General features: G+C 39.6%; 1 protein-coding gene across 2 annotated transcripts in view; it reads left to right on the top strand.

Annotated features, from left to right (window-relative positions):
• Nucleotides 1–838: 838 nt before the first annotated feature.
• The window catches only part of COL19A1 (collagen type XIX alpha 1 chain), a 327,156-nt gene continuing 312,182 nt past the window's right edge, over nucleotides 839–15,812 (top strand). For both annotated transcript variants that reach the window (XM_078055163.1, XM_078055162.1), the window contains exons 1-2: nucleotides 839–1,141; nucleotides 14,421–14,547. In XM_078055163.1, the coding sequence (XP_077911289.1) occupies nucleotides 1,031–1,141; nucleotides 14,421–14,547 (238 nt within the window). In that variant the 5' untranslated portion in view covers nucleotides 839–1,030. The remainder of the gene's footprint in view (nucleotides 1,142–14,420; nucleotides 14,548–15,812) is intronic.

Below are 15,812 nucleotides of genomic sequence, written 5' to 3'. Positions count from 1 at the left end.
GAGCCCGATGTGGGACTCGATCCCCGGACTCCAGGATCATGACCTGAGCCGAACGCAGTCGCTTAACCAACTGAGCCACCCAGGCGCCCCTGCCAGCCTAATTTTATTTATGATCTGATCTGTGAGCCCTGACACGTGAAGCATATTTCTCTGGTTTAAGGTAACTTTTAAGCTTACTGATTTTCATTATTATGGATCAGTAACATAATTTATAATACTTCCCCAACTATGGCAATACTGAACTAAAGAACATTAAACCAATTTATCCATTTTCTGATGCCTGATTATTTTTCTGAATTCTATAATGGTTTTGTTTTTCTTTCAAATATATGTATATGTGCGTGGGTGTATATATGTATGTACATATATATACACACACACACAATATGTATATATGCCTACAGATATACATATATACCCACTATATGTGTGTGTGCATGTGTGTATACACATGTGTATACACATGCGCGCACACACACAAATACCTACACGGAGATCTGCAGAAAAATGTTACCTTCACATGTTCAAAGGGATCCCAGAGTTCAAAACCCAGGATTTGTAGCACCAATCCATGGAAAGACATAATACTTAAAATCACAAAATAATTTTGTGTACTCTGAGACAAATCATGCCACACAAACCTGTACACATGAACATTAGAAGGCGGGAAGGCTCTCTTGATTAACTTTTATAAACTCCTGACATAAAAGTGAAAAATGAAACACAAATGATACCGCTTTTTAGCTCAACTTAAAAAGCCAGTTATCTACCTGTGAATGTGTGCCACATACAAATACTTGGAAGACACTTCATAATCAAAGTGAGGAACTCTAGCACCTGCAACCAACAGTCATTCTATCTGTGAAAGTGCTAATAAAGCATAAACCTGAAAGGCATTATTCCTAGCTGCAAGGCGACATTGTTGTAATTAAGGAAAACCTGTGCACGAGTTGGCGGAGTCCTGTCTTGCGGAGTCCTCCGTCCTCGTCGAGTGGGAGGGTCACACTGGGAGAGACTAATAAGGGCAGAGATGCGTCCCCCTTCCCCACTCGCAGGGAGCTCACTCGGGCCACTCCTCGGCGGTGCGGCAGCCCGGGCCGGAGTCCACTGCGCCTCTGAGGGGCTCAAACACACATTCAAGGTAAGCTGCGCAGCTTTGCCACCGGCCCTTTCACTTGCCGGGCCGCACACATGCCGGGTCTATGTCATCTGCTCATGTTGCTGGTCATTTGCGTGCATCTGCTTTTCAAGAAAATGTAAAAACTGTGCTTTACAGCTAAATATGTTTTGGTAGATAAATAATGCACACCTGCAATTACGCATTCCCATAGGTAGCTTAATGATGGGACCAAGAACGTTTGGCACGATATGGCCACTTTAATATGCTACATAGAATGTAGTTCGTGTTCAGATGTTCACGTAATGCAGGCTTTATGCCTTATACTTTAGTTCTAGGTGGTTTTTCTGGCTACGTGTGTTTGTAAAGGAGAGCTATGAGCACTGCTGATGCGGGTGAGAACAGACATCAAATACAGAAGAAAAAAAAATATCCATGGGGTTAAATGCACAGAACAAATAAACTCAATATAAATGCATGCCGTTAGATCGTATTTTTGGTCTACATCTAGAGACGTTACCCATTGGAAGCGAGGAGACAGTTAAGGGGTATAAACTGGAAGACGCGAGGTTCCGGCGCCTCGCTCTCGGGTCGGGGGTTACTTATTCCGACATGCGGGTATTTCTCCCAAGCGCTGCTCCGCAGGACTGCGCGGGCGGGGATCCCGGCACTCCGGCCTCCCCCAGCCCCGGCTAGTCTCGCGGCGGCCGGTGTGGCTCCTTAATTACCCTGCAGCCTGCGCAGCGCGGCCCCACCGAGCGCAGCCGCCGTCCCCGCCGTCCCTGCAGCCGCCGCCGCCGCCGCGGGGACGTCCCGGTCCCGGCGCTCGGAGAACGCGGCCCCCGCCTCCGCCGCCTTGGCTGCGAGATCCAGCCGCCACCGCCGTCAGCGCGCCGGCGCCGACGCCACCGCGGCCGTGAGCAGGGAGGCGGCGCGGCGCAGCGCAGCCCGCTAGGGCACTGCGGGGTCCCGAAGAAGTTTGTTGGCGCGGAACCAAGCGCGCCGCGGCCGCCGGGCACGCTAGCTCCTTCTGAGCAGGCGGGCGTGTAAGCGAAACCTGCCGCGTGTAGGGTGAGGGAGGGAGACAGCAGGCGAGTCGGGGTGGGCAGGCAGGTTGCAGGAGCCCCAGAGGCACAGAGAGGTTGGGAAATGGAGAGAAACAGGGTATCAGAACTCATTGCCGGCCTCAGGGCACAGTGGGCTGGGGATCCAAAAGAGGGGAACCCAGAACCCTGAAAATGCGGAGAGTTTTAATTGAACCATCCAGGAATTGCAGCAGCGAGTGATCATGAGCCCCGGCTTGAGGCTGGGGAGTGCAAGGGTAAAGGAAACACTTGTGCTGCCTCCTTCCATTCACAATTCCAAGAGGGCTTGGTCCCATCTTCTGCTTGGAGGAGAAGTCTGAGGAGAAACAAGAAGGGCGGGGGGGGGGGGCGGTTCGGGACCCTCAAGAGGAATTTATATCTGCTTGATAATGGAGGGGATGAAATAAAACCACTCCAACATCTTTCCCTACCCCCACCCCCACCCCCAACAAAAAGTGAAAGAGCAATGGCACTGATTATTCTCAGTCCAAACCAAGCAGGACTGTCATTTTTAAAGAGATAAAACAAAACAAAACAAAACAAAACAAACCCCTCAAATGTGTGGTTTCCAGCATCTCCTTGCTGGTGCGTGAGGAGAGAGCTGTAGGACTCTAAGTAGAGATTTTTGGATATGTGCCTGCAAAGGAGGAATTGAGATGTTTAGATGTTCAGATGGTGCAAAATGTACCTAAAATTTCCTGAGGAGGGTTGACAGGGTTCTTTGAGTGGGAATATCTCTTCAGGTTGGAAAAGAGGAAGGGGATCCCGGGGTACAACAGTTTATTCTCTCCCTAGGGGATAGAAAATGGAGGAAGTTACTGGCACGTGCTTCCATGAGGTTCTGTCCAGTCTGATCCCTCAAACTGGCTAGGCACCTAAGTGGGGTTTCCTGGGAAAGAGGGAGAAGATGTAGTGATAGAGCAGGGGAGTGAGCCTGAACCTGATATGAAAAGGTCAGGGAAAAACTGAAAAGGTGAAAGAAAACCAAATGTGATTATTATCACAGTTAGGACATTATCTCTGTATCCGAATCATTGTCATCCAAGGAAACCATCTAAAACAGATAGAAGCCCATTGTATTCTCCAGAAACAGAAAATTTCCATCTACTTTATGGTCCTTCTGTTTAATCTCTCCTGTTGAAATTGTAGTTTGTTTTTTCCCCAGCAGGCAATAATGCCCAGTGGGTACACGGAGTGGATGGTTTTAGAGGCAAGAGAACATATGGAAATAGAAACCATAGTTGTACATGGATGTGGATGGAGATGGAGGGTATTACGCTGAGTGAAGTAAGTCAATCAAAGAAAGACAATTATATGGTTTCACTCATTTGTGGAATATAAGAAACAGCATAGAGGATCATAGGGGAAGGGAGGGAAAATTGAATGGGAAGTCATCAGAGAGGGAGAAAAACCACGAGAGACTCTTTTTTTTTTTTTTTTTTTAAAGATTTTATTTATTTATTTGACAGAGAGGTAGCGAGAGCAGGAACACAAGCAGGGGGAGTGGGAGAGGGAGAAGCAGGCCTCCCGCCGAGCAGGGAGCCCGATGTGGGACTCGATCCCAGGACCCTGGGATCATGACCTGAGCCGAAGGCAGACGCTTAACGACTGAGCCACCCAGGCGCCCCCACGAGAGACTCTTAACTGTAGGAAACAAACTGAGGGTTGCTGGAGGGGAGATGGGTGGGGGGATGGGGTAACTGGGTGAGGGGCATTAAGGAGGGCACGTGATGTAATGAGCACTGGGTGTTATATGCAACTGATGAATTATTGAACTCTACATCTATAACTAATGATTTACTATATGTTGGCTGATTGAATTTAAATAAAAACAAAACAAAAACAATTGACATCATAAATACAAATTCAAGTGAAAATGAAAAATTAGCAGGAATACAAATTAGCAGGGCTAGAGAGATGCTAATATATAACCTGGAAAGGATGCTGAAAAAAAATAGAATGAATGGGATTGGAGTTGGATTATTCGAGGCAGGCTGCATTAAGGTCATGTATCTTAAAGAGGCAGAGAATAAAGAGGCTTAGCAGAAGAGAGCAAGAGAGAGGGCATTCCATCCAGAAGGAATGGCATGTGTGCAGGCTTAGGGGTGGGAGTGAGCAGTCATGTGCTTGGTAAGACAGAGAATCCAAGCTGGGATGAAATCGGAGATGAGGAGAGCAGATAGCACTTGCCAAGGAGAGATCCGAAAGGAGAAACTGAGAGGCAAGGGGCTTTTTACGGTGTTATTTTGTAGGTCTTTAGTGAGATAATCAGGTGAGGAAGTTCCATATTGAGTTTGGAAATTGATAGGTGGCAAATGTGAGAGTGGGAATAATAGGCCTGACCCATGATACCCCATGATATTTGTGAAGCCCACAGGGTCTTGTTACCTCTCTTTGAGAGAGATCAAAAATAATCATGAGATTGTAAGATTATTAGATCATAAAGTTAGCAGAGCCCTTCAAGTAGGAAAATTAGGAAAACTTGATACATAAGGAAAATATATACGTCTATGTTAATTTAAAATTTTAAGTGGTGTTGGATCACTGATACAGATATATCTGTGAAAATGAAGCTAGAGAATGGAAATCCGAAAAAATGTAGGTCATTCATAATGATGGAAGTTGAGAATGGTACCAAAAAAAGTTGATGGAGACGATAGGTCAGAGAAGTGAATCAATAAAACAAGTTGTCGAGGGTGAAGAGAATCAGTTAAGCACGTTCAAAGGGAACCTGAGGTTGGAGACCCTCTGGGAAGTAGGCACTAGTTTTGAAGTGTCAGGAGAAATAACATAGAAGTTTGGGAAAATGTGATAGAATTGATCAGTTTTAGAGGTTTATAAACATTGAGAACCAGGGGATATATTTTCTGTGATGGAAGAAAAATTCAGTAGTATTATCTTTTGTGCATCTCATTAAATAACTGAAATTATGTTCACTGAGCCTACTTTTAGTAATAATTCTCCACCTATATCTTCTGTGAATGTTAAGTCCATATCTGGATATATTACTTAACAGTTTGAACCTCCATTTGTTTAATTTTGGAAATGTGTTGTCTTAGACTATATTCATCCTACAAATTGATCAAGTAGGCACCTACTAAATGCCGTGTTTAAACATTATTTAATGTTTGAACAAAACACAAATGATAAAATACTTTTTTTCTACAAGATGTTCAGTATAGAGAAGAGACAGAATGCACACAGGTTATTAAAATGCTGTGTAGACCAGGCTGAAGCAGAGGTGGGTACTGAGCTCCATTGGATTGCAAGGCAGTGAGTAAATGAACTCTGTGATGGCTCTTGCAGACTTCATAGAGGACATGGCATTTGAACTGCATGTAGAAGGCAGAGTAAATGATCACCAGTTGGAAAGAGAATTGGAAGGACATCCCGATAGCCCAAACCGCATGTGCGAAGCATGGCACATTTGGGGAATTGTGAAGAGTTTGATGGTGTAAAGTTTGTTTGGAAGGAGGTAGCAGGCCACGAGACTGGTCAGACGAGTTGAGGACCCCACTGTGAAAGAGCCTTGAGAGCTTCCCTTAGAAATGGCCAATGAAAAACCACCAGGAGATATTAATAAAGCAGAACACTAACTTGATTAGATCGCTGCTATAGAATTCTAGAACAGTAGGGAGATAGAATCAAGGGGAACCAGACGGAAGGAAAGGAATGTAGTTAGGAGTCTGCTGCACTTTTACAGATTAGAAATGGTAAGGAGGTAAGTTAGTTTTTGTAAGGATGAAGAAGTTGGTATGGATTCAAAGGAAATTTTTAAAGGTAGATTTGATAGACTTGATAGAGGTTTGATATAGGAGGGGTAAAGAATGAGTTGAAGAGGATTTTGAAATTTCTAATTTAGGTTCTTAAGTTAAATATGATGCCTGTAATTAAAATATAAAGGTCAAGGGCTTTCTGTAGATTATAATGAGGGCAGAACCCTTGCTGAAGCTGCAACAGACTTCTGCAAACTATCTTCAATTTCATTGCTGTAGTCAATGATAAAATTATGAAATAATGCTAGATCTAGTCCTGAGCTCTTGGGAATTTTTGTTCTATTATTGGCTTGGAATTTAGCTCTATAGGCATGGCTTTTCAGCTGGTTTTCTCCAATAGTTTATAGACTCTGTTGTAGCTTCACTAAAGATAGATTCTAAAGATTGGTAAAAGAACAGATGTGTACCACCTGTTGTTTTTGCTTATTTACAAGATGTGTGACTTCATAATACTATGGCCAGATTTTCTTGGAGTTACATACAGGCATATTGGAGGGTAGTCAAGAGGTTCGATTTAAGAATTGATCCCCTACCCAGTCACACAGCAATTCTATTTATAATGAATACTCTGAAAACATGTGTTCTTTCAGTCACTTGACAAATCAAATTTACTTTTCTGAAAGTTGAAATGTGGTGTTGCTCATTTAATAATCCACATAAAGCAAATTAGGACTCTTTCTCTATTTTCTCCCTTTGCCTCTTTCATTTTCTTTCCCATGTTATTTTCTATTTCTGTCTTAACTCTAATGTTCTGACCCTTTACCTAATACCAAATTTCAAAGACGCAGAGTGAGCATTATAAAATGTTAGATGGCATAACAGTAAAACGATTCATGTTCCGTTGGCAGATTTGGTTTGGTTTGTTTTGGTTTACTCAAAAACTTGTGCTAAGACGTACCTGACCATCTTATTTAGCAAGCCTGCTGTCTCATCATTCTACTCACTCTGCTTTCCTTTACTTCCTATTGTCTATCTCGCAAAGATAAAGTATGTGCTTGTTTGTTTTTGGTTTCCCTGACCAGAGTGACACCAAGGACTTCCTCTGTTTGGTTCCCTGCTATATCCCCAATGACTGTTGTCTCCCCCCCATGGCTCATAGTAGGAGTCTCATTGTATGGATGAAATGAAAGATTAAGGTTTTTCCACAGTTCTTTTCTGTCCTTTTTGTGCTCGCTGTACATGAATTTAGATTAATAAGGAATTTTTAAAAATCCATGTCCTAATTAAAATATTTTGATAGTTGCCTCATAGGTTTTCAAGCACTGAATAAGGGTAAGTTAAGGGATAGTGACTTTCCTTTTTAATTACCTTGCCCCAACCAATATCTAAAACTATTCCAGTTGGCCAAGGATGGTGAGAATAATGGGTTAGAAGTAGAGGTTATAGATAGACCTTCAGGCAGCCTTTATCTCTTTGTTGTCATGGCAATGAGAAATCAGTTATAGACAGGACTCTCTGGTTGATTTTAGAGTTCATAGGCCCCAGCACTGTTGTCTGCTCAAGACTGCCGGTACTGGGCACGTTCACAGTTATGACTTTGGTCCTTTGTAGTGCTGGGAAGGAACTGCCTGGGTCTGGCTAGCATCTTGATAGAGAGTAGCTGAAAATTTAGAAGAAGTGTAAAGGGATATGATAGGTCTATCCCACATCCTGATGGTGTAACAGCACTGGCTTCTTAGGCAAGAAGAACTGGACTTAGATCTCAGGCTCTGGGATCTTCTCTATGATCTTTGAGTTTTCATATCTGTAGAATGGGGACCTGATACTTGTCTTCTGTACTACCCTTAGGCCCAGGCAACAAGGTCCCTGCTCTGGGCCTTACATTTTGGAAGGCCTTTATATGGCCTCGCTCTGGATGTGCTCCTGCTCTCAGGGTTAGGAATCCACAGAGTTAAGGGTACCTGTCCACCCAAAGCCCAAGCTGCTTGATGAGGCTCTGGGAAGATCCTGAAGTTCCCTGACCAAGTGACTCTTAGTCCTCTTACAGGACCTGGCAGACTTCTTCCTTGGGTTCATCTTCCTAAGGGCAGACCAAGTTACTGGTAGGAACACTTGTAGGCCCCAGTGGGTATCAAGGAGTGACTGCTTGCCACTATTGTGGACAGAGCTTAGATTTGCTGGTATGTTCCCATACATGTGGGTGAGGCTCCTCATGGTGCAGACCAAGGCGAGAATGGGAAAAAATGAGAGAAGAGCTTTGGTCCAGCCCAGAGACTGGTTCATCCTTTGCAGCCTGCTATGTTCAGTTCTAAATTTGACTTGGGCTTTCAGGTCTTTGTGAAGGTATACTTGCCAAGATAAAAGGATAAAGCACATTTCTTCTTAGTTTTATTAGCTTTATTATATTTAAACATACAGTATATGGATCTCTTGCCCTATACCCTGCTCCTGTTAGGGGCAGACATGCTTGCCTCTCAATAAATACCACATATAAAAGAAATTCTGCTTCAGAAAATGAGAACATGTGTAACCAGTATTCCCCATGTCCTTCTTAAAATGTATCATGAGCCATATTTGTACAAAAAAATGATTTGAGGCCGTCAGTAACCTCAGCATCCATATATATTATTCTGAGGTTCTTCATTGGTCGATTCACTGGGAAAGCATTGAAGGTCTGTGTTAACATTTAAATCTTACCCGGGAAGAGCAACACATTAAATTGTGACAATGTTGGCTTGAATTTATTTATTTATTTATTTTAAGATCTTGTTTATTTATTTGACAGAGAGAGACACAGCGAGAGAGGGAACACAAGCAGGGGGAGTGGGAGAGGGAGAAGCAGGCTTCCCATGGAGCGGGGAGCCCACTGCAGGCTCGAACCCAGGACCCTGGGCTCATGATCTGAGCTGAAGACAGACATTTAACAACTGAGCCACCCAGGCACCTCTGTTGGCTTGAATTTATCAAACTATTTTGGTAGTCATCTAGCTGGGATCTGAGGGGACAAAATAGAAAATTGGCAAGTTTTGATGATGAAGGAGGTTGTGGACAAAGCCCAGAATTGAGAATTCCTGGAGAGCATTGGAGGTGGGTCCAGAACAGAAAGAAGCAGCCTGAAATCAGTGGGTTCTGGGGACAGTGAGAAGGATCTGGAGGATAGGTCCAGAAGGACCCCAATGGAAGTTTTTCCTAACCTTTCAACTGCCTGAAGCAGAGGTTAAAGATCTGGAAAAGGTATTTTTTAAAAACATATACAAGGATTTATTTTGAAATCTTTACCAAGTTTACCTTTACCTTTACCAAACCTTTACCAAATGTTCATAGTGGAAAAAAAATGTTCAGAGTGGAGTACATCTATACTTAATCAGGATCAAAACAACAGAAACCTCAACTAGTAAACATGTTTTAAAATGTGCAAAGAGATGTACACCTGAAACTAATATAACACTGTATGTTAACTATACTGGAATTAAAATAAAAAAAAAGAAAAATAATAAAATGTATCAAAAGAAAGAATGTTCATGATGGTCCTTGAAATATTGTAAGATCTTGAAATGCCTTAAGAATTATAAAAGTCTAAATTATCATCACTGCAGATTCAAAGATAAATATATTTTACTGTATCTCAAGATTTGGAAATTGGCAATCTCTTACTTTTTTTAATTCAAAGAATATTTATTGAGCCCCTGCTTTTCCAGATACTATGCTAGGTGCCCAGGATAAGGTGATGAACAAGACAGACATAGTCTCTGCCTTCAAGGAACATAAGGTTGACTGGAGGCAATAAACATATGTACTGTGTTTATTAACGTATGTCCAGACAAAATAGTCTGAGCTGGAGAATAATGGGGTGAGGATACTTCTTTGTCAGGTAAGGGCTCTTCCACACAGTAACATTTACATTGAGAGATGTAGGATGAACAGGACCCAGCATTATCCAGGTTGAGGTAATAGCATGCACAAAAGCCCTGAGTTTGGAAAGAGCAAGGGAATTTGAGGACTAGGTCATCAGTGAAGAGAACAGTACCAAATGAGGCTGGAGAGGGGGTAGGGGCTAGCTTAGTCAGGGCTTCTAGGCCATAGAAAGGCTTTTGGATTACATATGAAGTACAATGGGAAACCATGAAAGGGTAAAAGCAGGGGAGTGCCATGATTCACCTTTTATTTTAAGAAAAGCTCTCTAGGGCACCTGGGTGGGTCACTCGGTTAAGTGTCTGCTTTCAGCTCAGATCATGATCCCAGGGTCCTGGGATAGAGCCCCACATCAGGCTCCCTGCTCAGTGGGGAGTCTGCTTCGCCCTCTGCCCCTCCTCCCCCAACTCATCCACTCGTGCGGGCATGCGCTCTGTCTCTCTCAAAAAAAAAAAATTCTTTTTTTTTTAAAGAAAAGCTCTCTAGTGCCCAGTTAGGAAGCTGTTGAGGAGTCTAAACCAGGGTAACCTGAACTAGGATTACAGCAGAGGAATGGAGGGCAGGTAACACTGATATGACTTGCTGACTGGATGTGGGAGATGGTGATGAGGAAGACAGGAACATCAGTGTGATGCTTGAGTTCCTGGTTTGAGCATTTTGGTGGGTGCTAACTGAGACTGGGAAGAGCATGAGAGGAGTACATTGTGGTTGGGAATCAGGCATTTAATTTGGACATAATAAGTTACAGGTGTCTGTGCAACATCTAAGAGGGAATATAGAATAGACAGCTGGCTACACAATCTAATGTTTGGAGAAGATTGGACTGGGCATACAAATTTTAGAATTATCTGACAGATACGTTTAAAGCGAAGAGAATGGTGAGATCACCTAAGGAGTCCTTATAAAGAGTTGGGCAAGGAGGGCTCACAGATCCCAGGATTAAGAAATCAGGTAGAAACAAGATTTGAGAAGGGATTTAGAAGGAAATCCCAGAGAGTGTGAGGGCGGGGAAGCCAATGAGAGTGAGGATTTCAAGAAGGAGGGAGTGGTCAGCTATTGGAAATACCACCAAAAGTTGAATTAGATGGGGAGAGAAAAGGATTCTTCTTTCAAGTTCTTGCTGAACTTGGTGAGAGACATTTCAATGGAGGGTGGAATGGCAATTCATCAGTAACTAGGACATTTGGTCAACTATCCATAATATCTTCTTCAAACATTTTGCATAAATGAGATTGAAGCTAAGTGCTATCAATCTCTAAGTGGCTCAAGGAAACAGTTGGGAGACCTCAAGATTGAGTTAATATGCTTATGGTTGTATAGCTCTCTGGTTCTTTGTTGCTATAACAGGGACCAAAGCTTCAACGAACATAAATTTCTAGGATGCTTCGGCATTTCCTCATTGTCCAAATATCAATGTCAACCTCAGGCTTAGGAGATAAATATAACTACATTTTTATTTATTATTATTTGTGAATATGTAGAGCAAACAATTATAATAGCAGGTAATTTTTATGAATACTTAATATGTTCAAGGATCTTTACTATGCTTTTCCCAGGTGTTAAATAATTTATTGCTAGTGTTATTATCAGTTTTCAGGTAAATAAATGAAGGCTTAGTGAAATTACATAACTTGTTCATAAGTGACAAAGTCTGGACATGAAACCATGATTTCCACCACTACACTACACTGCTAAGTTATCAACTCTAAATAAGAGTTGCTTCGGAAAAATGTCTCTTCATGTCTTCTGCCCATTTTTTTAACTCCATTTTTTTGTTTTCTTGGTGTTGAGCTGTGTGAGTTCTTTATATATTTTGGATATTAACCCTTTATCAGATCTATCATTTCAAATATCCTCTCCCGTTCTGTAGGTTGCCTTTTTGTTTTGTTGATGGTTTCCTTTACTGTGCAAAAATTTTGTTGACAGTTTTGCATCTGTGTTCAAGAGAGATTTGCCTGTGATTTTCTTTTCTTGTAATATCATTGTCAAAAAAAAAAAAATCATTGTCGAGTATGGTGTAATAATTTTGCTGACTTAATGATTTACTCTCTTTGCCTATTCTCTGAAAAATTTTTTAAGTGAAAGTTCAGTGATAATTACTGCTTAAATATTTGGTAAAATTTTCTGATTTAATCCATCTGTACCTTAAGATTATTTGCATGGTAATTTTTTATTGAATGTTTAATGATTATAATAGTGTAAAACTTACTCTTTTTTTCTTGTTTATGTTTTAGTAATTGAAATCCCTTTAAGTAATAAAAATTTCTAGAAGATAAGAAATCGCTACTTAAAACTGCAAACAAAGGATCTCTTCAATAATTAGATTAATATTTGTGAGTTCATTTATTTGAAATAAAATTAATTGCTTTAATAGTTACTAGCTGATTGGAAATAATAGGATAAGTTTGCAAAGTCATATGAGGATTAGGACTATATCTAGATGAAAGAGTTCAAAAGAAATAAGGCATAAAACCAGATGTTTGATATTTAGAATCGCACATACGATTTTAGTATTGCAGTTGCTGCTTTTAGCTATTCATCCAGAAATATCTAAAATCTTGAATTAATTTTAAAATGCTGATCTTAGGATATTTTGCACATGCAGAATACCAAAGAGGATGGCCTTGGTTTTTTTCTAGAGTGTGTACTGACAACATTTAGACATTGGTATGATAGACTCTTTTATATTTGACTCTTGAGTAAACTTTGATAGCAAATAAATGATTCAATATTATTTGCATATTTAGAAGTCTTAGAATAGCTATTCTAATAATACTGCAATTGTTAAATACACTGAAGGAGCCATTATATTTTTACTTGTAATTTATTTCCATGTTTAGTTATTTCACTATAAAAATTAATTTAAGTAATATTTAAGTTTTCCATTATAGGGATTCTATTTACTAAATCTTTTATTGTAATACCTATAAAGTAGTAGTCTATATTTAGAAAGACAAATGATTATGGAGGGTAACACATTGTTAAATCTGATGCCAGTGGTAGGCTCAGGTGAGGTAGGCATGGCGTATATCCATTTTTCTCTTTGAACAGAAGGAAAGATTGCTTTTCATGTGTCTAGTAATCCCTCCAGTAGCAGTGATTGTTCCAGTAACAACATAGTTAAGTTTATAGAAAATGTAATATCAGTTGAGACAAAATATGTAACACTAATATTCAGAAGAGAAAATAGAATTGTGAATAATAAGATTATATTTTAAAAATATAAATCATTGTATATGACACCAAAAGAACAGGTTAGAAGAAAAATAGGTAAATTGGATGACATACAAATAAAAAAACTGCAGCAAAGGACACAATCAAGAGAGTGAAGGGGTAACCCACAACACGGAAGAAAATATTTGCAAATCATGTCTGAAAAGGGGCAAATATCCAGAATATATAAAGAACTCCTAAAATTCAACAACAGAAAACCAGATTTAAAAACGGGGAAAGGATTTCAATAGATATTTCTCCAAAGAAGATATGCAAATGGATAATAAACATATGAAAAGATGTTCAACATCACTAATCCTTAGGGAAATGAAAATAAAAAACACAATGAGATACCATCTTGCACCCATTAGGATGGTTGCTATTAAAAATACTACTACTACTAATAATGTTGATGAGGATGTGGAGAATTTGGAATTGTTGTGCATTGTTGGTGGGAATATAAAATGGTGCAGCTGCTATGGCAAACAGTATGTTCATTACTCAGAAAATTCAAAATAGAATTTTCATATGATCCACTAACTCCATTTCTGGGTATGTACCCTAAAGAATTAAAAGCAGGGACTTGAACAGGTATTTGTTCATTTGTGTTTATAGCAGCATTATTCACAATAGTCAAAAGCAACCCAAGTGTCCATCAACAGATGAATGGATAAACAAAACAGAGTATATACATACAGTGCAATATTATTCAGTTTTAAAAAGGAAGGAAATTCTGACACATGCTACCACATGGATGAACCTTAGGGACATTATGCTAAGTGAAATAAAGTCACTAAAGGTTAAATACTGTATGATTCCACTCATATGAGGTACCTAGAGTAGTCAAATTCATAGAGACAGAAAGTAAAGTGGCGGTTTCCAGGGGTTGGGGGAGGGAGAAATGGGAAGTTAGTGTTTAATAGTTATAGAATCTCAGTTTTGCAAGATGTGAAGTTATGGATGGTAGTTGATCACACAATAATATGAAGGTACTTAATGCCACTGAAAAAGATCGTAGATTTTATGTTAGGTGTGTTTTACCAGCATTTAGAAATATATATATATACACACAAAAATCATTTTAAGTGGTATAGCTTTAAAACACATGTTAGGAAGAGAAAATTTAAGGCATAAGAGGCTTTGTGGACACTGATAATTAGGAACTAATCAGAAAATATTTTTGGAGCTTTTTCATACACATTAAGGTATATATTGTGTTATTATGTATCATTACATATATAATCGTATATCCAATTATATAATTATATATATTGTAAAAATCTATTGCGTTCTCTTTGGTGATGAGGGTTTTCTAGAGATCATGATGAGAGGAACCGTATACAGGAAGCTCAGTTCCAATATTTTGTTTTGTTGCAGATCTGTGGCCACTTGTTCACATGGTTTCGAGGCACAATGAGGCATGCTGGCTCTTGGAAACTATGGCTCTGGGTGGCAATGCTTCTGCTTCCGGCTTCCATTTCCGTGACGGTCAGGGACAAGTCAGGTATCCAGACCGCCTCTTTTGTCCAGTCACTAAATGTTATTTATAGCCTTTCGGTTATTTTTAAAATCATTAAAATAAGTTGTTGGGGTTGAGGAGGCCATAGATTAAATCTACTAGTACAAAATAAATAATTCATTGTTTTTCCCCATTGACCTTTCATGTTGCACATTGAGAATTTCTAAAATTACCTCATTTTCCCCGTATATATATATCAGTCTAAATAGACTTTCTTTTCTCTCATTGATGTTTATAAATATAAATTTGTGTGGATAATTCTCTGTGTGTATTTTTCTCCTTTTCCCCTCTGTTATAAGTTATTCAAATTAGAAGTACATAAGTCTATTGCTAATTAGGTTTAACCAGGAACATACCTAATCTTAATTAGGGAAAAGCGAAAAACAGAATAGGAGATATAAAAAGAAACGTAGTTTAATTATATGTAAGTTCTATAGTATCTCAGATGAAATGAACAAAAGATTAACAGTTGTTAGAGCACTTTTTGCACTAAATAGATAATATTTATTTGCAATTGTTAAATTATCAACTTCACAAATGTTTCCAAATGGCTTGAAGGCAGTTTGAAACATTTACTCTCACCTCTGATTTTTAAAAATGATTATGTGGCTAATTTGGAAAACTTTTCTTGAACTTTGAGTTGTAAATTACTGATCTAGATGTACTTCTAAGTCAAACTAGACACACTGGAGAAGACATTTGCTAAGCAAAGAGAAACTTCAACTCTCCTATGCAAAGGATCACATAAGATATGTTCTGATGATGGTCACATATGATGATGTATTCTGAAACTCTGAGTCTTATTGTGCTTATTCTTTTGAATATATCTTTAATAAGTTTTGCTAAGCAGGTATAAACACAGCTTGGTAGAGACTTTTGAGTTTGAAGCACACATAGAATCAAAACAGTCTCTTATAAAGATATAACAAGTCTTAGTCTCTCAGCGTTATGTCTTTATGATTTTTATATTAATTTGGCAGGAGGTGCATTTCCTAATAATCCACGTGAAAGTTTGAATATTCTACCACTGTATCAATGATATCCTGAGGCTGTCATATTTTTTGGGGGGAAACACTTTCTTTCTTCAGTGAGAAATAAATCAGAATTGACTCATGACAAAAGAAAGTCCATAGGGCAAGGAGAGTTCATTCTGATAATGTTGAGCTCTTAATTTCTTTATGTTTCCTCCTTTTAAGAACACTGGTAGGTAATGGGATTTGCAACTTACACAGAGAGGATGGGACTTCTTT

This window comes from Halichoerus grypus, chromosome 9 (genome assembly GCF_964656455.1).
Source record: "Halichoerus grypus chromosome 9, mHalGry1.hap1.1, whole genome shotgun sequence".
NCBI classification, from domain to species: domain Eukaryota; kingdom Metazoa; phylum Chordata; class Mammalia; order Carnivora; family Phocidae; genus Halichoerus; species Halichoerus grypus.
The sequence above is the reverse complement of the archived record's forward strand: the minus strand, read 5'-3'. Positions and strand labels throughout refer to the sequence as shown.